The 19,805-nt window shown below is 46.6% G+C and overlaps 7 protein-coding genes across 7 annotated transcripts; 4 read left to right on the plus strand and 3 right to left on the minus strand.

The window, feature by feature from the left end:
- Positions 1 to 50: 50 nt before the first annotated feature.
- Positions 51 to 920, plus strand: C8R40DRAFT_1169461 (uncharacterized protein; the record flags this gene model as incomplete). Its single annotated transcript, XM_046231379.1, has 4 exons — positions 51 to 184; positions 231 to 358; positions 409 to 637; positions 695 to 920. 4 exons carry the CDS (start codon positions 51 to 53, stop codon positions 918 to 920), a joined length of 717 nt encoding a protein of 238 aa, XP_046087442.1.
- An 824-nt stretch (positions 921 to 1,744) lies between these two features.
- C8R40DRAFT_1099420 (uncharacterized protein) lies at positions 1,745 to 5,361 on the plus strand. Its single transcript, XM_046227865.1, has 10 exons — positions 1,745 to 1,980; positions 2,036 to 2,137; positions 2,190 to 2,343; positions 2,395 to 2,531; positions 2,582 to 2,734; positions 2,780 to 3,371; positions 3,424 to 4,413; positions 4,470 to 4,725; positions 4,778 to 5,183; positions 5,238 to 5,361. Exons 1-10 carry the CDS (start codon positions 1,850 to 1,852, stop codon positions 5,254 to 5,256), a joined length of 2,940 nt encoding a protein of 979 aa, XP_046087443.1. The 5' UTR covers positions 1,745 to 1,849; the 3' UTR covers positions 5,257 to 5,361.
- Positions 5,362 to 7,803, minus strand: C8R40DRAFT_1099423 (vacuolar sorting protein). Its single transcript, XM_046227866.1, has 12 exons — positions 7,766 to 7,803; positions 7,671 to 7,715; positions 7,567 to 7,607; positions 7,381 to 7,515; positions 7,118 to 7,321; positions 6,827 to 7,066; positions 6,633 to 6,776; positions 6,246 to 6,575; positions 5,924 to 6,190; positions 5,790 to 5,869; positions 5,614 to 5,737; positions 5,362 to 5,559 (listed from the first exon to the last, which is right to left on the minus strand). Exons 1-12 carry the CDS (start codon positions 7,776 to 7,778, stop codon positions 5,440 to 5,442), a joined length of 1,743 nt encoding a protein of 580 aa, XP_046087444.1. The 5' UTR covers positions 7,779 to 7,803; the 3' UTR covers positions 5,362 to 5,439.
- A 319-nt stretch (positions 7,804 to 8,122) lies between these two features.
- C8R40DRAFT_1160183 (uncharacterized protein) lies at positions 8,123 to 10,009 on the minus strand (the record flags this gene model as incomplete). The annotated part of the gene is made up of 4 exons (XM_046229982.1): positions 8,123 to 8,659; positions 8,708 to 9,085; positions 9,146 to 9,776; positions 9,834 to 10,009. The coding sequence occupies 4 exons, from the start codon at positions 10,007 to 10,009 to the stop codon at positions 8,123 to 8,125; spliced, it is 1,722 nt and encodes a 573-aa protein (XP_046087445.1).
- A 142-nt stretch (positions 10,010 to 10,151) lies between these two features.
- C8R40DRAFT_1042749 (Mov34-domain-containing protein) lies at positions 10,152 to 11,324 on the plus strand (the record flags this gene model as incomplete). The annotated part of the gene is made up of 6 exons (XM_046224109.1): positions 10,152 to 10,210; positions 10,264 to 10,303; positions 10,358 to 10,548; positions 10,599 to 10,680; positions 10,740 to 11,084; positions 11,136 to 11,324. The coding sequence occupies 6 exons, from the start codon at positions 10,152 to 10,154 to the stop codon at positions 11,322 to 11,324; spliced, it is 906 nt and encodes a 301-aa protein (XP_046087446.1).
- A 281-nt stretch (positions 11,325 to 11,605) lies between these two features.
- Positions 11,606 to 12,764, minus strand: C8R40DRAFT_1249681 (uncharacterized protein). Its single transcript, XM_046233678.1, has 3 exons — positions 12,507 to 12,764; positions 12,407 to 12,456; positions 11,606 to 12,356 (listed from the first exon to the last, which is right to left on the minus strand). Exons 1-3 carry the CDS (start codon positions 12,661 to 12,663, stop codon positions 12,015 to 12,017), a joined length of 549 nt encoding a protein of 182 aa, XP_046087447.1. The 5' UTR covers positions 12,664 to 12,764; the 3' UTR covers positions 11,606 to 12,014.
- Positions 12,765 to 13,201: 437 nt separating this feature from the next.
- Positions 13,202 to 19,101, plus strand: C8R40DRAFT_1042768 (uncharacterized protein; the record flags this gene model as incomplete). Its single annotated transcript, XM_046224111.1, has 7 exons — positions 13,202 to 13,640; positions 13,709 to 14,780; positions 14,834 to 16,882; positions 16,936 to 17,467; positions 17,520 to 18,696; positions 18,755 to 18,958; positions 19,010 to 19,101. The coding sequence occupies 7 exons, from the start codon at positions 13,202 to 13,204 to the stop codon at positions 19,099 to 19,101; spliced, it is 5,565 nt and encodes a 1,854-aa protein (XP_046087448.1).
- Between the last annotated feature and the right edge of the window lie 704 nt (positions 19,102 to 19,805).

The following is a 19,805-nucleotide window of genomic DNA, read 5'->3' on the forward strand; positions in this document are numbered from 1 at the left end:
CGCTAAATTCCAACCAATTCTTTTCAACTTCGTATCTTAGTCTACCATCTATGGAGAAATATCTTACAAACACGGATCTAACTTCTCAAAACGATACCCAAGATAGCCCACGGGGGGCTCCAGGTTCAGCAAGGTTCAAGCCTTATACTATTCTGGAACGTAAATGTGGTCCCAAAAAGAAAAAGTGAGTGGTCTCCTATTACAACAAACAATTACTTACCATTTTCTAGTAGCCTACTCGATCTTTTACCTGAAAGCGGGAATCCGCCCTCATCTTCAAGTGTCACCAAGCTGCTTTTGAAGACACTGAAAGAGGCTACCAATCCTATCGCCCATTCTGATCTTTACGAACGCACAGGTGCGTCGCATTGAAACTTGAACCGGCGTGTACTCACGTATCATCAACAGAACATGTAGTATCAATGGCTTCAGGTCACCAAGTTTCGGAAAGTCGTAGGAACCATCGTCCGTACCTCCAAGAACGCAGCCGTAAGCTAGCAGTACAAAAGGAAACTATCAATGCTGCAGAGCAACCCCAAATCTTGTCCAATGTTAAAGTCTACATCGATGGCTTTCTGACAGGAACCACGGATATTGAAATGAAGCGTGTAGTCAGTCGCGCAGGCGGCCAAATACTGTATGTAACTATAAATACTTGCTTTGATTTACGTCCGACAAACTACTTTCCTTTTAGATATTCAGCCTCTGGCGCTACCCACATCTTGAGCTCACAATCATTGAGTGGATCCAAGACACATAGGCTTTTAAGCAAGAAGACACGCATTTCTGTCCATGTAGTTAGACCCGAGTGGGTGTTCGACAGCATAAAGGCAGGGAAACGGCGACCTGAGCGAGATTACACGATTTTGAAGAATAGCAGCACGCTGAATATCGCGATGATGGTGCAGAAACAGAAATAAAGTAAAAGATAGCGCATAACTTTACATTGCGCATGATGTAGTCACGACGCTCATTCTGAATATGTACCTAAGATGTTGAGGATCGGTGCCGCTTTATTCACAATTTCACCAAATCTTTGACATATTTTGTCATTCGAAATCGCGTCGGAATGTTCTCTGAATGTGGTGCAAAATCACTAATCTAGGACACCAGACTGGAGGTAATCATCAACCAACCTATGTACCCTTCAGGCCCAGGTGAGGACCCGCAATCATTTCTCACCACGCAAGCGATTTCCTTCGAACAATCCGAAATTTGTCGTCGACCACATTATGGCCCATATCGACCTTATGCTTAGTAGCCAACACACTGCAGGGATGATATCGACATCGACCACATTGCAAACATTATAATCGTAGGATAGATATACATGACGTGGAAAATGATACGAGCGGGGGTACCAACAAAAAGACGTGGAAAAGAATCTAAGGAAGATAGTACATCAGTCAACAAGAATCAGAAAGAAAGGGATAATGGATATCAGGACGCCCTTTGCGTATGTAGGGCGTCAGGGAGATTATCGTCGAAATGCACAGAGGCATTGTTTGGTCTGGTGCACAGCAACAAGCTCATCATTCAAGAAAAAAGAAGGAAATGCTCACCATTGGCGCTTCGAATTACCGACTACATAGTTGGACCTTGGAGGCTGAGCTTCGCTGCATGCTTGTTGGAAAGTGGAAGACGAAAATTTTTTTTCTTTTCGTGTATGCTAATATAGCACTATTAATTCCCACGCTAGCATATGGGGTAAATTATTTTGAAGCCACGCCGAACAGCGGGGAAACTGCTTTCTGCAGTCCGAGTCCATGTAAAAACATTAAACAGCTGCTCGCTCTAATATCTCCACGCTCCCTTACAATTCATATTTCCCAATCAGGATTCCCTCAAAATGAACTTCCTTTTTACCCCCAACCACGTTCAGCTTCTCAATTCCTGCTATCCCCCTGCTTCAACTCTTCTCACTTCCGGTCCAGAGTATTCGCCAAATTCCCAAGAGTTGAGTCGGTTGACCTACTATGCGTATGTCGTTGACTTGTTTCCTTACTGGGTCAATGCTCTAATGGGGTTGTCGCAGCTCAAACCATCCTGAAAAGTTGACCAAGTTGGGCAGCGAACTGGAAAAACGAGTGAAGACCGAGAGCCGCAAGGCTCGTTCAGGAAACATCAAGATACGAGCGTAAGTTTGAGGCTCTTCTTCGATAGTGTATTGACCCGTGGTCTTGTTATAGATCCCTGCTTATCACTCTAGCAATATTGCGATCGCTAGCTACAGAATGTCGTCGAGATATTGCACTCCTTTCTCCCTCATTGATTGCGTCTGTTGAAAGCACCCTCTCCAACGAGTTAAATGATCTAGAAGTTGTTGCCAGGGCGGCAAGTGTGGTGCGTCTTTGCATCATATTGATTCTCGATAAATCTTGATGCTGTCTTCAGTTTATTGCATGGACTACCTTTACAGATGGCCATATAATAGGGGCAGATAGCGGCTTCACCGAGAACTACCTCTCCAGTCTACGACATTTTGCATTTCTCTGTAGCTCCGATGCACAGGACTTCGAATTGCGTAATAGGTGCGTACCTACCGCTACGCAGTATTTGCCGTAGTTAACGTCATTTCAAGAACTCGTCTCGTAGGGTTCGCTGCAATCACTGGTGCTATAAACTCTGAAGCGCTATACAATGACTCTTCCCAATTCCGAACCCAGACGTCGATCATCATGCGACCAGTACTTCAAACTGTACTCGAAACTGATTTGGCGACATTGAACAAGCAGTAGGTTATTATTTCAAATTTTCTGACTGAAACTAATTTCTTCAGGGCGGGAAGTGTGAAAGACGCGTCGATGTCTCCTTATTTGGCTGAATTCAGAACAAGACCCGTAATTGAACGTCGTGCTGCGTCAATCCACATACACATCGATGGCGAAAACGGCCCCTCAATGTCTGATGTTTCAAGCGCCGCCCTTCGTGCCTTCTCTTCTCTTCTCGAACACGTCAATGGTTCTCAGCTTGGCCATATAATGCGCTCTTCCTTCGATAGCCTTGATGAGCTGAAGGGTTGGAGCCATATTGACCACTGCTGCTGGTTCATACTGAAAACAGCGGAATGGGCACAATACCAATACCGCTATGCCATCCCGACATGGTTAGTGGAGCGTTTATTGGAGAGTCAGGATGCGTCTAAGACCACTGACATGCAAAAGGCATTAACAGCCATGGTTACAACGGTGTTCAATTCTCCGGTGCCTCTAATCAACCTCTCTACTTCTGACATACTGACAAATCTGATGTCGCTGCTGGTGCGGAGAATATCTGTCGACTTCAACCACGCTATTATCCCTTCACTAATCAAGTGCATCTCATCCCTTGGGCGACATGTTTATTATTCAGACCAAATTCATGACCTCGCAGTATGTCCGCAGTTATTTCGATGCGACCATGTTGTTAATGCTACAAGCTCAGGCTGAGCTGATCACGCACCTTTCCATTGTGGAGGCTCAAGCCATATCCCCCCGCAGCGATTCGCTGTATGAGGAGAAACGTGCTCATGCTTTAAGATGTTTGATAATGGGCTTGGCAGGTTTGATCAGTGCAGCGGACGACGGCGAGCACGAAAGGCACGAAAGACCGCAAAGCAAAGCCTCGTTGTCTTCAGATCCAGATGTCAAGCATGATGACCACTCTGAACATCGGCGGTCCCGAAGAGCCCGGGTACCTCCAGAAATCTGGCAAGATACTATCAGCCTCCTTTTAGATGCAGACTATGCAGTACGAGCAGACTATGCAAATGCGTTAGTGTTCTATATTGTCCATGAGATGCCCAAACATGGTGACGTGACTGATGCTGAAACCAAAACGCGTTTCCGTCGCGTTGCTGATGGGTCTCAAACCGCACCTATGAATTCTTTACTGCATTCCAGCGACCTGGGTAGCAAATTTCTTCACGCTGTCTATGCCTTTGTGTACATCCTTTCCTCCTCATCGCTCAATCTTCCAAGTACCTCCAATTCATCACCCAGGCTATCGACAAAGGATGAACTCGAAATTAATATCGAGCCAGCAACCCCTCTTCCGGAAACACGTATTTTCGGAGATATGTCGTCTCAACATGATCGGCGACCTGGTGCTTTTCATTCGCGAACGAGGAAGATTGCGGCAGCTCTTTCGCGATTAGATAAATCACAGAAGCTTTCGTCTTCAACTTCGGCAACAGTTTCTGACTATCTTCTCATACAAAATATACTTATCGCAGTTCATCAGCAGCTGCCAGTGCGCAGTTTAATGGTTGGAGTACCGATGCTGTTAGCACTTGATTCTTTATGCCAACAATCCGAATGCGATTCCTCAGAGGTCATGGCTCGTGTGCATACGATCAGATACGTTCTTGCGAAAGTTTGGTTAGCCATTGGTAAAGAATGGGGTTCTACTGAGCTGCAGGCCATTTCCGAAAAGGTTCTGTTTCTACCTCTTTCCCTCTCTCGCGCGCTAAACTTGTTATCTTCACATAGGCTCTCGCATCCTTACCACCATCATTATTTCCACTAGACTCCCAAGCAGCAGAAATAGGAACATATCACCCGCCCCAGAATCCAGTTCCTATCTCTTCCATTGATTCCATTCCCAGGTGGTCGGGTGTTGATACTAAAGCGGTTCTTTCGGTGTTGGCTTCGGACTCCGGCGTTCAAGAAGTTTTCGGTTCAGATAGGGAGCAACTGTTGTCATCATTCTCGAAACCATGGTCAACAGAAACAGCCCTGAGAACTGGTAGGTTTTTTTATCACAGTTTTGAAGTCCCTGACCGAAGAATCCAACGTAGCCGTTGAACGACCGTCTACATATGATGCCACTCTTCGTGGAGATGGCGTTTCTCCTTTGCTGAAGATATCTCCTGGTCTCATGCACATTGAAAACATATCTTTACAAAGTTTGGCTCGTTCTAATCGTGGTGTCGGTGTCACTGACCTTCGAGAAGCCCTCGAAGGAAGGAGCAGTATGTCCAATCCTAATTTGGCGAGACCCGGTTCAATATCGACATTGGACCATGGGTCTTCTGTCATGGGAGGCGAGGGCAGATTTGTTCAGACACGCCCACGGAGTGCTAAAAAGCGTGCTTTGCCCGCTGGGCCTGGTGAAGTACGAGATGTTTTGAATAAGCTCGGTCTGGGAAAACAGAACGGAAGTCTACTTAAAGCCTCATTTCCTACACTACAATCCGATCAAAGGTGGGTCAACGTGGTCCTCATCTTTAGTATAACTTACGAATAAACAGTTCTTAGATCATCCGTTGTGAAATAGATCACAGCATCTTCTCTCTCTTTAGGATACATATACTACACGGACAATGAATCTTATTTGGTAATTCTGTTTGGGCAAAAGATCTGGGGAAGGCATAATCAGAAAATGTAGTCTTTCCCCAATTGGATATATATTTTTTCCAACAATCAAGAGTTATTAGAAGATATAAGATTATCATTATGGTTAACGTCTTGCTCTCGTTTGCTGTACAGAAACAATCTTCCTCCTCGCTTCTTCCTCCAACTTCGCCCAATACGCGAGTTCATTTTGAGACTTAGGATGGGCTACCGACTGAACCTCTCTCTGTCATTCGAACGTGTCACAAGAGCATCACTCAAATTTCGAAACTTGACCTACATTTAAACCTCGCAAAAGCACTTCATAGAATGCGGATTGGGTAGTAGCTTTTGCAACAGCATCACTAGTCTGACTCGTGTACCGTTGTATCAGTTTTTCTACTTCTTGTCTCATCCGTAGCAAGCTGGCACGAACGGTCAGCACAGTATCTTCAATGGGGCGAAAATCCAACGTACTTGGAGAATATCATCGTCTCATCCTCTTTTTCTGTGAGAATCACGAAGGCGATGAAAATCTTGATATAACGAGTACATATCTGAACAATCGTTAACCACAATTTTCACTCAATCTCGCCGCAAGATGTCCTTACACTCTTGACAGTTGATTCCGTGATAATTGTTGTGCGACTGAAATACCCACCGCTTGAGCCCTCAGCTAGCTTCTTGAGCGCTTCGATATTGTCATTCATGAGCTTTTGGAATACTGGCCACATTTGTAGCCGGAGACTAAACATGAATGTTACACCTGGAGGACAAGCACGATTCTCAATTTCTGTCACAACATGTTCTGTGAGACGAATCATGGTGAGGAGGGGAAGGATGGGGGGAGGCGGCTCGAAGACAGTTTTGACGAATGTCTATCACGACGAGTGAGTAAGAATGAATGCATAGACAGCGAGGAAAAGATGTTACCTGAACATATTCTAATACAGGATTGAAAACTTGTTTCCATATAGTATCGATGTTGGACTGTTCTTCGCGTGCAGCGTGCGTCGCGGAATTCGGTGCACCTGTAATTGATATGCTCTCGACCTTGTTCCGCCCGTCATAGTCAGAACCGGAGTTAGATTGACGCTCCATAGGACTCAGAAGAGTGGAAGGGGATAGAAGGGACTTTTGGGAATCGAGGGTAGGCAGTGTAGACTCTACGGTGAAAAACGTCTTTACAAACGTGTATTCAGCGGTGGCATTATCCATGAAGACGAGTAATAGTGATCGGAAAAGGGCTTCAGGGTATTCTTTCTACAAGTTGGATAAAGCATTTGAGTAAAGAGACACAGACAGGAGACAAACGCTTACATAGGTCTTATCGTCAGCCATGTACGATAATGTAACACTGGGTCCGTCAAACTGAGCATTTGAGAGCCGTTCAATATCGAGTGGGATATCGTCCGACTTTTCTAACTCCTGAACTATTAAATCGAATCGTTCCGTTGTACGTGCCTAAAATATATGAGCACCAATAGTGACTTCAGGCGGGAACGGCGTATCACCTTGATGACGCCCAAACTCCGAGCATATCGTCTGAACCCGGTCTCATAGTATACGCGTGCGGCTCCTACGTATGATCTCTGTAGTTCATGAGCTACAGGAGCTGCCTGTCGTTTTAGAAATGCAAATAGTGGCCGATACTTGATCAGGACTGAGGTTTGCATCACTTGCATATTGGTTGTCACAGAATTGCGGATAGGTTGAAATAAAGCCATGAAAAATACCCGGAGTTTCGTTGCCGCCTTGGAGTACGGTAGGTGACAAGACGAGGCCGACGAGGAAAGAAGACATACTACTATTCGTAGACCTTCCGCGACGTCCCCTAGATCCCTCGCAGCTTTGACTCGCAAACGGGCCTTGATCACTTGTAAATGTCGCTCAAATTCGTCTATGGCTACAATCCATGGTTCGCCAACTTGTGAGTCCAAGATAAGCATTGCGAGTGAAGGTGGTATAATGATGTCGGTAATGAGGCTTGCCAACGGCTTCTCAATTTTCTAATCAATACGCGTCAGCCCGTGCGACCAAGGGGCGTACATAGTAGATGAAAGCGAACCCGCCGATTCTTGAGCCTGTTGTCAATATCTTTGCTCCTGTCCTGCAGTTCTGATATTTGACCTGAGACTGCAGTCAGGTCCTTCTGAAATGTAGATAGGAACGATTCAAGAGAGTCCAACAGGTGTACGCTGGTCTGTTGGGATAATCGAAAAGGCGAACATGACACGAGAATACTGTAGCACACCTGAACCTGTTCATGTAGTTCCACAAATTCTTTTTCCCGTGCTATCTTGGAATAATAGGATCTTTAAGTGAACAAGTCGAGGACAATTATTGGCAATATCGTACAGAGAATTTCGATTTCTCGCTTGGAGGAGCTAGAAGAAGGAATATCTATAGCACAGGTCATCCTACGTTAGAAGGTTGTTTGGTGGTAAACTCACTGTTTGTCGACATGAAGGTGGAAGAATTGGCGAGCGCTCGAAAGAGACGCCTATTATCTATCGACTATCTTTTATATGTAGTTCTTTTTTCTGCAGAATTACGGATAAATTGTAATAATATGTATATATACAAGCTTGAGGACCCGCACCGCATGTTACGGCCAGGTTCATCAGCCTGTTGGAGGCAAGTTCCCAAACCCGTTGGTCCATGGCTGGGCCGTCCAATTTGCTGAGTCAAATATGAGCGCCGTATTTCCGCGCGCGCTTATAATATCGAGTAAGAAATCACCATTGCAAGCAAGGTGAGTTGCTGCTGTTACTGCTTGCGCAGCGTGGCTTCCAGCTTGTAATGATTTATCAAGCTAGAGCGTTATGCAGACTACTGGAGTAATGTTGAGGCATGGCTATATGCAATTGTCCTGATACTTCACTCTGAATCACTTGGTTGTCCTCTTCCTCCTCTTCACTCTCTTCGCCAAGCTGAAACACAGTCTCAGGGGGCAAGTTGGGGGAGCCACAAACCAACCTCTCTAAAGCTTCAGATAGATCAGGTTGTTTCACCTGTGTCGCACGAATCCACCGCCGGCTTATCATCCAGCTTGAGACTCCTTTCGGAGGGAGTCCGATACTTTCCTTGGGTGTACCAATTGCGCGATTCATTTTCGCTGAACCGCGTTTAGGAACCGCCATATCTTCCTGATCCAAAGCATGGAAAAAGCGCAGTAGGCGACTACTCCTCCACAGGTAACCGCGAGTGTAGAGAGTAGTGTGTTTAGATACGTCCGCATCGTCGGATTCCTCGGAAGACATACACTCAAGTTGTAGTGCGCCATCAAACGTTGCATGTTCAAAATTCGGAATTCTCAAGCGAGCTGCTGCACGAGTGTCAAGTTTCTGCAGTATATCAAAAAAACTAGTTCAAGAACTCGAATCATGACTCACTTTCTTCCTGCGTGCTGATCTCCGGGCATTTTGTGCCCTTTGATCTCCCCTGGACTTCATATTCTCTGCTTCCTTGACATCTCGTTGAGATTTGAATTTCTGCCGCAAATTTGTGAAACTCTGATCAAAAGCTGATTCCAAAATATTTTTGCTAAAATCTCTATCAGGAAGCTCATTATATAGTTGGCGGTTCTGCTTGATGTCCTCTAGGACAAAAGACCTCATACGAATGTTGTGTACGGATTGCTTCATAGTCTTTTCCCACACGAACCGAATTGGCTGGGATGGATCGCGGATCGTCCCCTCAGGTTGACTGTCCGGTAAAATTTGATTATCTCCTACGTCCATGAGGCGTAGCATATGCCTACGCATTGCTTCCTGAGCGAGGAGTAGGATATATATATATCAGTCAATTATCTTCAATGCGAAAACTCTGACCTGGATAGAGCGACATTTTCGCTGATAATGGTCCCCATTGTGGGCAGGATCTTCCAACCAGTCGTCATTATTGGAACCCTTGTCGGAAGGTAGTTTGGGAGAGAGCGCTGATATGCCTATGGGAGAATCGCTACCTGGCATAATCATCGGAGAGTCTAGAGGAGACGATGATGACGACGGCGCAGGCGACATAGGGGAGCTATACTGTGAAGATGCTGACATAGGATAGTTAGTTGTGGAAGGATTATATTGCCGGATAGGTGACGAGGAGGATCCCTGGTTGAAGGGATCGGAAATCTGAGGCACAGGAGAAATTGGAGAGTAATATTGCCCATGACTTCGAGTAGTCGCAGGACGTGAAGCTGGCGAGCCAAACTGGTAACTTGAATGCTGCAAATCAGAAGTTGGCGCAGAAGGACCAGCAGTAAAAGCCGATCGAAGAGAATAGATTTCTCGCTGCATTTCCATCATCTGTCTTTCGAGCTCTGCCTGTCTTTGGGAATATCGTTCTTCTTGTTCTTGCTCCCATGCCTGCCTTCGTTTCCGCTCATTCTCCTGCGCCTGACTGGTCTGTGTAACAACGCGTAGAAGCTCTTGTATCGCGTCGTTACCTTCAAAAGACCCTCTTTGCCTAAGAGATAGCACCGTTAGCCGTCAGAAGAGGTGGAAATCGCGGCCGAAAACTGACCGAGTTGCGGGCAGTTCTGATATAGCAAGCTCTAGCTCACTACGGTGAGGGACATACTGCTGCGAAGGCTGCATGACTGGCTGAAGAGGCTCAGAGTAGTTGGCATTAGATGAATGGGTATTCCTGGGTTGAGTAAAGTAAGGATTGAGAGCGTCGGAAAGCTCGCTAGATCCCATGCCTATAACAATGCCCTGAAAGAGGTTGGATAAGCGCCCAAAGGATTTGTTTGGTCAAGCCAAATATCACGGCTGACGCGTCCTTCATAAATCGTATTCTTATCTTCACACTTTCATAAACATGGATAGCGATTTCGGAATGATGATGAGTGGTGGTCGTGGAGGAATGCAAGCCAGAGGAGATGGGACTGTTCCCGACAAGTATGTCTGCACACTTCATGTTTCCCTCACTTCGGCTTATAATTACTCTTTAGTGGAGAAGTAATCCACATCTCTTCACTAGCGTTGCTCAAGGTACGCGTCGATACTGCTGCTCGCGCACGTCGTCATAGCTCGAATTTCCTGTAGATGCTTAAACATGGTCGCGCTGGAGTCCCTATGGAGGTCATGGGACTGATGCTCGGCGAATTTGTTGACGAGTACACTATCCAAGTGATCGACGTCTTTGCTATGCCTCAGTCTGGCACGACCGTCAGTGTCGAATCAGTAGATCATGTCTTCCAAACGAAAATGTTGGACATGCTAAAACAGACTGGAAGGTGAGGGTCATGTTGTGACCTTATTAGTTAGTCTCACTAAGTTTATCTAGACCGGAAATGGTTGTGGGATGGTATCACTCACATCCTGGTTTTGGATGTTGGCTCTCTAGTGTTGATATCAATACGCAACAAGTGAGCCTGCTTGAAAATCTCAAATGTCGAGTCCTCCTCATGCTTGATTCCAATATCAGTCTTTCGAATCCCTTAACTCACGTTCCGTAGCTGTTGTCGTTGATCCTATTCAGTCCGTCAAAGGAAAGGTCGTCATTGATGCTTTCCGACTTATAAATCCTCAAACTGTCATTGCTGGTCGCGAACCGCGCCAAACGACATCCAACATTGGACATATCAATAAACCGTCAATACAGGCCCTCATTCACGGCCTGAACCGTCATTACTATTCTATCGCTGTCAACTACCGTAAAACACCACTAGAACAGGCAATGCTTATGAACTTGCATAAACGGAACTGGACGGAAGGATTAAAACTACGCGATTTTAACTTGCATAAGGAAGATAACGAAAAAGCTATCAAGGTATCTGACTCCATAAAGATGTAACATGAGTTACTGACCACATTTATTTAGTCCATGCTCACCCTTTCGGAAGCATACAATAAATCCGTGCAAGAAGAATCCACGCTTACACCGGAACAACTTAAGACGCGGCATGTTGGAAAACAGGATCCGAAGCGGCATTTGGAGGATGCAGTTGAAAAGGCGATGGGCGATCAGGTTGTTCAAAATCTGGCTACTATGTTATTAGCTGAGCTGTAATGATATCACCGGAACTTATAGAAGGAAGTGGTTTTCAGTGTGTATTAAGCACTGCTACTGTATCTGTGCGGTCGTTGACGGTCAAGAAGACAATTTATAAATCTTGAGTGTTGGATCTTGGGTCAAGGTCCACAAGACCTGTAGCCTCCTGTAGCGTGGTCGACGATTTCATTCCACTCTGCGGGGAGCTTAAGGGAAGTCACTGTACTAATAGTATCAGGGGCTCATATGTGCCAGTGAGCCGGTGAGCTTCAAAACGAAACAGCTCTAGAGTGTGCCTGCACATTGAACTCATCCAATCTCAGGGTAGAATAGACCTTGCAAGCAAGGCGGTCAATTGCTTTTCAAACTCCTTTCTCTTCCCTTCCATCCGGGGACCGGCGGTGAGAAGTGTAAAGGTACGCCAACAAAGATAGCGAAAGTCATGAGAAGTCGTTACGAAAAGGACTTGGGTTCGTTATCGTATCTAACCTATATATTCATATGTACTGCATTCGGCCTTTTCAGCTTTTTATGTAGGTACAAAATATACCCTGGCACGTCAATGAAGAATATTGGGACTAAGATTGGGTGTAAGCATTCTCCAATTAGCTTCGGTAAAGTCCAGAATCAACGCATTAACCTAAATTGACCAAGAGCTCATGATTCGACCAAACCTTGACCAGATTTTACAGATATGTATATTGGAGTTTATTTTTTACTAATATTCGAATGAGATAGCTGGAAGATATTGCGTTTGCTGAGAATCGGAATGATTCCCATCATTTTGGCTCTACGAATTGCTTTCCCCACCCTGCGCTGATTCTTCTTTGTGAGACCGGTAACATTCCGACCATATACTTTGCCCATTTCGGATATGAAAGGGAGGAGCATTGCCGGATTCATGGCCTGCTTGAGTGGGTCCACGCCGAGACGATAGAAAGGATCCTTGTATTGAGCTTCTCTTCTCGATGGACCGACTTGGGCTCTTGTCGGTGGACGACCGCGTTGTTTGACCACCGATTTATAAGCAAGTCTATGAGGCTGAATGAACTTTACGAAAAGTCAGTACTCAAGGCAAGCCCAGGAAGTAACTTCCTTGCCTGGTTTGGCACGAAAGCACGATAGGGTGAATTTGAATTGGGTATATAAGCTGGAAGAAAATAATGAGTCAGAGACCAGATTAAAGCAATAGGGACAAACTAGTGGTTCCGGACTCTCCCTCAATGAGTGTTTGACCTAATTCCTGCAGTTCAAGAGACCCAGTATCAGGTGAACTGGGTGCAGAGGAGGAGAGAGCGGCGAAAGCACCACGAAAAGTCGGTCTTGACCGAGCTATCGAACGAAGGCAGGCTAACATCCCCAGGAAAGTGAAAGTGATGAATTGACTTGGCAGTCGCGTTTCACAAAAAACCTTTAAGATTCACTGTCACAGTGTCAGAAAAAAGCCTAAAGAAAACACGCTACCGGTTCACGTGTGTATACGTTATGAAATCTTCCCAGCGACCAACTTGCTCTAGACTAATTGACCCTGAAGTTTCCTTCCGTCCGGCTAGCAACTCATACGACAAGCACCGTCCGTCACCTTCGCTGTCGTGAGCCACGAAATCGACTCTACCGACGTCGTTGGCTTTTTCAGCTCGACAACTCTACTTGCTTCGCCTCACATACCTTTGGCAATTGACTTGGCGACAAATTGAGATTGTAGTCTAGTCTCGCTGTTGTCTCGACTCGCCCATATATAACCCGTCCATCTTTACCACTGCTTTTCACTCTTGATGTCGTCCTAGCTCTCGATAAACCATCATCAGTCGCTCATCGTTTTTTCACCATTCGTTTGCCAGGATCTCTGGTTTTTGTTTTCCTCGCTCTCGCTACTGCTCTCTCCAGGTGCTTCCATGTCAGATTCTGGTCAGCAACAGCGCCGTCAACCTCCTAGTCCTCTTGTATTTTCTCCAGAAGCTATTCTATCGCCTCCAGCCTCCCAGACCAGCCAGCAGGGCTCTGCGTCTAATGGCGCAAATACCGTCTCCATGCCTTTCGTCAGGCGTCATGTCACTCGGAGGCTTAAAGCTGCCAAGGCTGAATGTGACAAAGAGCTTCAGCGCGTCACCAACAACATCACGACATTTTTTGAAGAGCGTCTCAAGGATCATGAGTACGAAACCGAGCGGGATAGAGACAGAGATTCCCAACTCGGTGACTTCGACCATTTACGGGATCAGTTTGCATTCCAGCCTCTTGATATCAATCGGTCTGCTCTTCAGACAGACGAGTCTAGTTCCGAAGGTGGATACGAAGCAGAACATGAATATCATAGCCGGCACAGTCGTCAACGTGTGTATTTTATCTCAAACCTGCATGAAATTGATGTTTACATATATTTTTTCTGATTCGCTATGCAGCGTCCTCAACATCCGCCTCAATGAGTCCCAATTCTCATCGCAGTAGGCAACAACAGAATATCCCATGGGAAAGGCCTTTGTCTGCATCCATGTCATCAGGAGTCATCTCTTCCTCACCTGGCAGCTCAACCGTCATGCTTCCCGAAGCACCGCTCACTCGTAAGCAAAGCTCCGCTGCACCCACATCATGGAGTTCGCAGAACCTACCATCACGGCGATTATCGCGCACGATACACATTCCTTCCCGACCACCTCGCTCTGGTCAGAGTTCTCGTTCTACTTCTCGTTCTCGCTCCCCACTACCGCCTCTTCAAAGTCACGCGTCGTTCTCTGAATATCCTGTCTCGTCTTCCTCCAGCAATCGTCGCTCCTCTCGGATACTCATTGACGACCCGGTGGATCCCATCATGACTACCCTGTATGAGCTTATCGGCGTCGCCACTGATATCACGGATATGTCTGTTACACAAATCACGGCGCAACCCAAATGCTGCGAGGCACTTGTGCAGAGAGTACAAAATATCGGAAAAGCATGGGAAGAACATCCTGATTGGCACGGACGAAATTGGTACGTGCAGGTACTTCTCGCTGTCGCCAGTCTTAGTCGTGTAGTGGAATGGTGGGAGGCTGAAAAACAGTTCTGGAACTTTGACGACAATCAGAATGAACTGGATGAACCCTTGACCTTTGTGATGAAACCCGCGGATGAGTTTGCAGTTCCAGCTCCTACGCCAACCCGGAGAACAGAGCCTTCCGAGCTAGAAGACTTTAGGCTCAATCACGATAATGACAACAAGCTGCGTTTACATCGGCCCACTAGCCATAATCGGAAATCCAGAGATGAGCATCCCAAAACACTCTCTGCCTCGACTGCCCATTCTCAAGAGCATTTGGAACACGAAGGCCGTTCTGCTTCCAAGTCACACGATAATGCAGAATCTGCGAGGGTGTTGGCAACGGAGCGGTTAAGGCTACAAGCTGAAACGGCTCAGAATCAAAATATCGTTTTGGAACTTAGTCTAGATGGAGAACATCTCATCTGGATCAATTACGCTTGGAGCGTCGTTGTTGGGTAAGCTTGCCGTTAATAAATGCGTAGCTATCTTGTATTAATTTTTCAAATAGCTCGGAGCCAGAAGATCTTTTTGGGTCTCGTGTCTCACAATTTTTGCACCCAGCAGATACTCAGGTGTTCGATACTGCGACGCAGCGTCTCCTTGAGGATGATTCTCATACTGTTGAAGCTAGATTCAGACTCCGTGTGGAGCCTGAAGGTGATCGCGAACCTCCTGCAGGACAGGCTCTCTTTCAGCAAATGGAAGGCAAGGGTATGCTCATGATTGATCGTGAGGACGGTGAACCTTCTCATACTATGTGGGTCATCAAACCCATTGCGCCCCCTCGGTATGAGCTCGAGTCTCCTGCCATCACGCTAGTTTCTGCAGGGGATATCGAACCAGACGAAATTCCTGCATCTGCAGATGTTAGCTACATAGATGCTGGGCAAGATGTTCCCGAAACGCCTTTCCCTTTCCCGCAACCTATCATTACTGATCCCATCCTCTGCCGCATTTGCGAGTGTCATATTCCCCAATGGTACTTCGAAAAGCACAGCGAGACTTGCGTGGAAACACATCGATTGGAAGCTGAAATTGGAGAGTGCAACGAGACCATTCAGGAGCTACGCAACACTATTCGCGATCTTATTCTTGCTATGGACCGCTCTTCTCCCGCTACTCCTCCGGAATACCGTGGCATGCCTATTTTCTCCCCGTCATCATCTCCCATCCTCTCCTCCCCGCTACATCTATTCCGCGCGAACAAGATGCAAAAGTTCGGTGTAAAGAAAATGCAGCGACGATTACTTGATCAGTTGGATGATATATTACAAGTGGCTGCAGAGGTGTCTGTACCTTCGTTGAAGGAGGAAGAAGCTAAAGAGCCTATTGAACGACAGAGGTTACTCTCACCGGGGTCGGAGAGAAAAATGTCACAGATCAGGAATTGGTGTAAGCCTATCGCTGAAGATTCTGCACTCGGTCAATTGGCACAGGATGTGGAGAGGGTAATGAGACAGAAGATGGACACTGTGGTCAGAATGCAGAATACCATTCGTTATTCTGAAAAAATCTGGCATGAGTGGGAAGAGAGGGTTGTAGCTCACCTCGCTACATACGCTGATGATAGCAGTGATAGTGAAAGTAGCTCAGATGAAGAGGAAGGTAACATGCATGGCCCATCAGGAACACGCGAGGATGAATGCGACGACCATTCTAGTACCAAATCTGAATATGCCTTCAGTGGCGAGTACAGCAGCTCAGGTCCTACCCCTCTAGCTCCTTCTCCTGCCCCTATGGCTGTAAGTGCGGAATTTCGACCTAGTTCTGCCATTTCCATGGCGTCTATGTCTTATGGTGCTCGTTCACTGCATACACGTTCCTCGACGCCCTCATCTGTGTCATCTCCTCTTGCCCTCGCGGCGCCAATTGTTGCACCCTCTTCACCAGATGTCCCAGCGATGAATCTAGATGGACCTAGCACAAGTACTAAGCTAACAATCACGACTCGTAAATCCTCTTCCAGCCTGTTGGAGCCCAAGTTCATCGTAACTCCCCCGGCCTCACCACAAATACTCGCTCGTGATGCACTAACTCGAGAGTCGTCAACAAAGCGCGGTCATCGCCGACATTCCACTATCAACCCGATCACCAGTCCTCCAGGCCCGGGTGGTGGCGGGCCTCTGTCTCCGCGAAACCCTTCTGTAGCACCTTTATCGCGGACTACACCAACGTCGATAAAAGACTTCGATATCATCAAACCCATCAGCAAAGGTGCTTTTGGGTCAGTATTCCTCGCACGAAAAAAGGCGACTGGTGATTATTATGCTATCAAAGTACTGAAGAAGGCCGACATGATTGCGAAGAATCAAATCACTAATGTCAAAGCGGAACGGATGATTTTGATGAAGCAAGCCGAATCACCTTTCGTGGCCAAACTATATTTCACCTTTCAAAGCAAGGAAAATTTATATCTGGTCATGGAATATTTAAATGGTGGCGATTGTGCTGCGCTTATCAAGACTCTTGGTGCTCTGCCGGAGGAATGGACAAAGCAATATATAGCTGAAGTTGTTTTAGGATTGGAGTATCTTCATCAACGAGGTGTTGTCCATCGGTAGGTCGACAAATTATTATTTTTTCAGCGCAGTATTTTAAATGCGCATTTAGTGATCTCAAGCCCGATAACCTACTCATTGATCAACATGGTCATTTGAAGCTTACAGACTTCGGACTCAGTAGGATTGGTTTACTGGGTCGGCAGACTCGTGAAAGTCAGATTGGTCGCCCTTACACGAGATACAGCTCTCGGTCTCGGCCACCCTCTTTAGACTCAGCGTACTTGTCGTCCCCATTGTTCAATGACCTTAATGGCGGAGGTTCGTACTTCAGCCAACGCACACAAGCGGTTCCGCGCTTTGGAAGCTCCCCTTATCTCTCTTCTACAGATGATGTTGGCGAATCTAGTGGATCTGAATCTGTCGGATATACCACCCGGCGTACGGGCAAAGCTGCCGAAAGTCCCTTGCAGTCTTTCGCAACGGAACTCACGACTGATTTGAGATCACACTCGCATTCACAATCCAACTCGAACTCTACAGGTGGCACGCCCCCAGGTGAACAAAAGTTTGTTGGTACACCGGACTATCTGGCTCCAGAAACCATTCTTGGTCTTAGAGGAGATGATGCAGCGGTTGATTGGGTGCGTGGATGTAGTGTATAAAACTCTGCTCGACTAACATACCCTTCAATAGTGGGCCCTTGGAGTCATCACCTATGAATTTCTCTATGGCATCCCGCCATTCCACGATGAGACACCTGAGAAAGTATTCGAAAACATTCTCTCGGGTCATATCGAATGGCATGAGGAATGGGTTGATTTTTCCGATGAAGCACGTGATTTTATGGAGAAGCTGTTGGTGACTGACCCATCTGCTCGTCTTGGGGCTAACGGTGCAGAAGAAGTCAAAGCCCACCCCTTCTTTGCTACTATCGAATGGGATAAAGTCACCACCACTGAGGCTGCATTCATTCCGCAGCTCAATGATCCGGAATCCACTGACTACTTTGATGCTCGTGGGGCCGTACCTATGCTCTTCAAAGACGACGAGGAAGGCCAAAGCGCGGCCGTGACCCAGCCATCCGCTTTGAATAGTCCAATAATCGATTCTTCGATGCCACCTCCATCCATGCCTGTGCCGATTGGCGGTGGTGGACGAGACACGGCGACTTCAACACCTAGTGATGATTTTGGTTCGTTTAGCTTCAAAAACCTTCCAATCCTCAAACAAGCCAATGACGATGTGATTCGGAAATTGAAGACGGACCAAATGGTGCCACTCACTCACGCTATCTCCGAATCCACAGGACTCCACAATCGTAGGAAGAGTGTTTCTCATCGTATCAAGAAACCTCCCAGTGTTGTGACGACGATGGAGCCTTCATCACGGATCTTGGCTACTGGACCCCCTTCTCCCGCAACGTCGACGTCCTCAATTGCTTCGTCACCGTCTCGATCAAGTCTACCTCCTTCCACGCCTGGCACAGGGAGTGGTACTCATGCTCGCAAACCGTCTGAATATGGCGCCGTCGAACGGTTCAAGCAGAGCCATCTGGAGGGTGTTGAACGACGGAATTCTATGCCAAGTCGTTTGAGAACTGCATCAGTCTCTAGTGCTGGAGATGGGTCAGGATCAGAAACATGGAATTCTTCAGTCGGACACGGGACTATCAACACTCCACCCTCATCTGTTCACTCTATAGACCTGCGAAAAGGCCCTGATCCCAATGATCGTGCTGTGACCTGCCTGTTAGCCGAAGACAACCCGATTACTGCCAAAATCATTGAAACGTTGCTGATCCGTCTTGGGTGTAGATGTGTAGTAGTTGCTGATGGATCTGAGGCGATCAGTGTCGCAATGGGTGATATTAGTAAGTTTGTGTTTGTTTCTACATTTTCCATCATCTAATAAGGCAAACTTTGTCGCAGAATTTGACTGTATCTTAATGGATCTGCACATGCCAGTACTTGATGGCGAGGGTGCGGCGCGATATATCAAAAGTACCAATAGCAAGAACACGAACGCTCCCATCATCGCTATCAGCGCATATAGCGCAGCCGGTGAACAGGGTGACTCCAACAACCTTTTTGCTGCCTCATTGGCGAAGCCTTTGCAAAAAGCTGATTTAATTGGTCCGTTTTTTTCTATCTGGAGCATACAGATTAACTTATACGATATTATAGCCGTTTTTCGACAGCTAGGCTTCAAAACAACAACGATGCAGGGACCCAACTCGACAAAAGTCATGGCATCCCATAGTATCGCTGTTTCATGACCACGACCTACTCACGTTCTTTTTTTTTATGTCAACTTTGCATAGCTCATCAGATGTTTTTCCTTCTTCATTCGTCTACTCTTTCTTTTGCAACCCATGCCCCTCCTCCATCCATCATATTTTTCCAGCAAGCATTGTTTCGATTTTCATCAAACATTTATACAGGCATTTCTTCGATTCATGTTTCCCAACGTTCTTTCGCATCTGTTATTGTATTAGATCAACGTGTCGTGCTCAACCGCTGCTTTTGTACATATAATACATCCGCCTATGCCATGGCTCAATGGATCATTTTTGCAAGATATGTTCCCCAATTTTCTACGGGTTTCTTGCCTCTGCGTCGCACTATATACGAGTCGTTTGTACGTCCCGATTTCTTACAGAAAGTCTTGTATCCCATGAGCTCAACGCTCGACTCGGGCCAATCTTTCCTTCTACATATAGGGACATCGATATTTCCTACAACCACTTACTGAATTTTCAGACAAAATCGGTGAAACCATTTTGATCTCCGTCTTGACATAGAGAAAATTCGCCACTGTTCGCCAGTACCCATATATCTGCGGCCCTCATGGTCGAGAGCCTGGTTACCCGGGTATAGCTTTCCTCTCATATGATGGTCGACGGGGGCTCAAGTTTAAGGCTCCAGGCTCCAGCGCTCAAACAACAGACGGCGGAAGTACTTACAGTTGGTCACTTCAGGT

Source organism: Lentinula edodes, assembly GCF_021015755.1.
Source record: "Lentinula edodes strain Le(Bin) 0899 ss11 chromosome Unknown C8R40scaffold_13, whole genome shotgun sequence".
NCBI classification, from domain to species: domain Eukaryota; kingdom Fungi; phylum Basidiomycota; class Agaricomycetes; order Agaricales; family Omphalotaceae; genus Lentinula; species Lentinula edodes.

What these genes read in the sequence shown, in the direction of transcription:
- C8R40DRAFT_1099420 (XM_046227865.1), top strand. Translation starts at nt 1,850, where the DNA reads ATGAACTTCCTTTTTACCCCCAACCACGTTCAGCTTCTCAATTCCTGC. An exon ending in AGTCGGTTGACCTACTATGC is followed by an intron (nt 1,981 to 2,035) that starts GTATGTCGTTGA and finishes GGGTTGTCGCAG; the next exon opens with CTCAAACCATCCTGAAAAGT. An exon ending in GACTTCGAATTGCGTAATAG is followed by an intron (nt 2,532 to 2,581) that starts GTGCGTACCTAC and finishes CGTCATTTCAAG; the next exon opens with AACTCGTCTCGTAGGGTTCG.
- C8R40DRAFT_1099423 (XM_046227866.1), bottom strand. An exon ending in GGAGTTTGGGCGTCATCAAG is followed by an intron (nt 6,777 to 6,826) that starts GTGATACGCCGT and finishes CATATATTTTAG; the next exon opens with GCACGTACAACGGAACGATT. An exon ending in TGGCTGACGATAAGACCTAT is followed by an intron (nt 6,576 to 6,632) that starts GTAAGCGTTTGT and finishes TCCAACTTGTAG; the next exon opens with AAAGAATACCCTGAAGCCCT.
- C8R40DRAFT_1249681 (XM_046233678.1), bottom strand. Translation starts at nt 12,663, where the DNA reads ATGTTAGCCTGCCTTCGTTCGATAGCTCGGTCAAGACCGACTTTTCGT. An exon ending in GGGAGAGTCCGGAACCACTA is followed by an intron (nt 12,457 to 12,506) that starts GTTTGTCCCTAT and finishes ATTTTCTTCCAG; the next exon opens with CTTATATACCCAATTCAAAT. An exon ending in GTGCTTTCGTGCCAAACCAG is followed by an intron (nt 12,357 to 12,406) that starts GCAAGGAAGTTA and finishes CTTTTCGTAAAG; the next exon opens with TTCATTCAGCCTCATAGACT.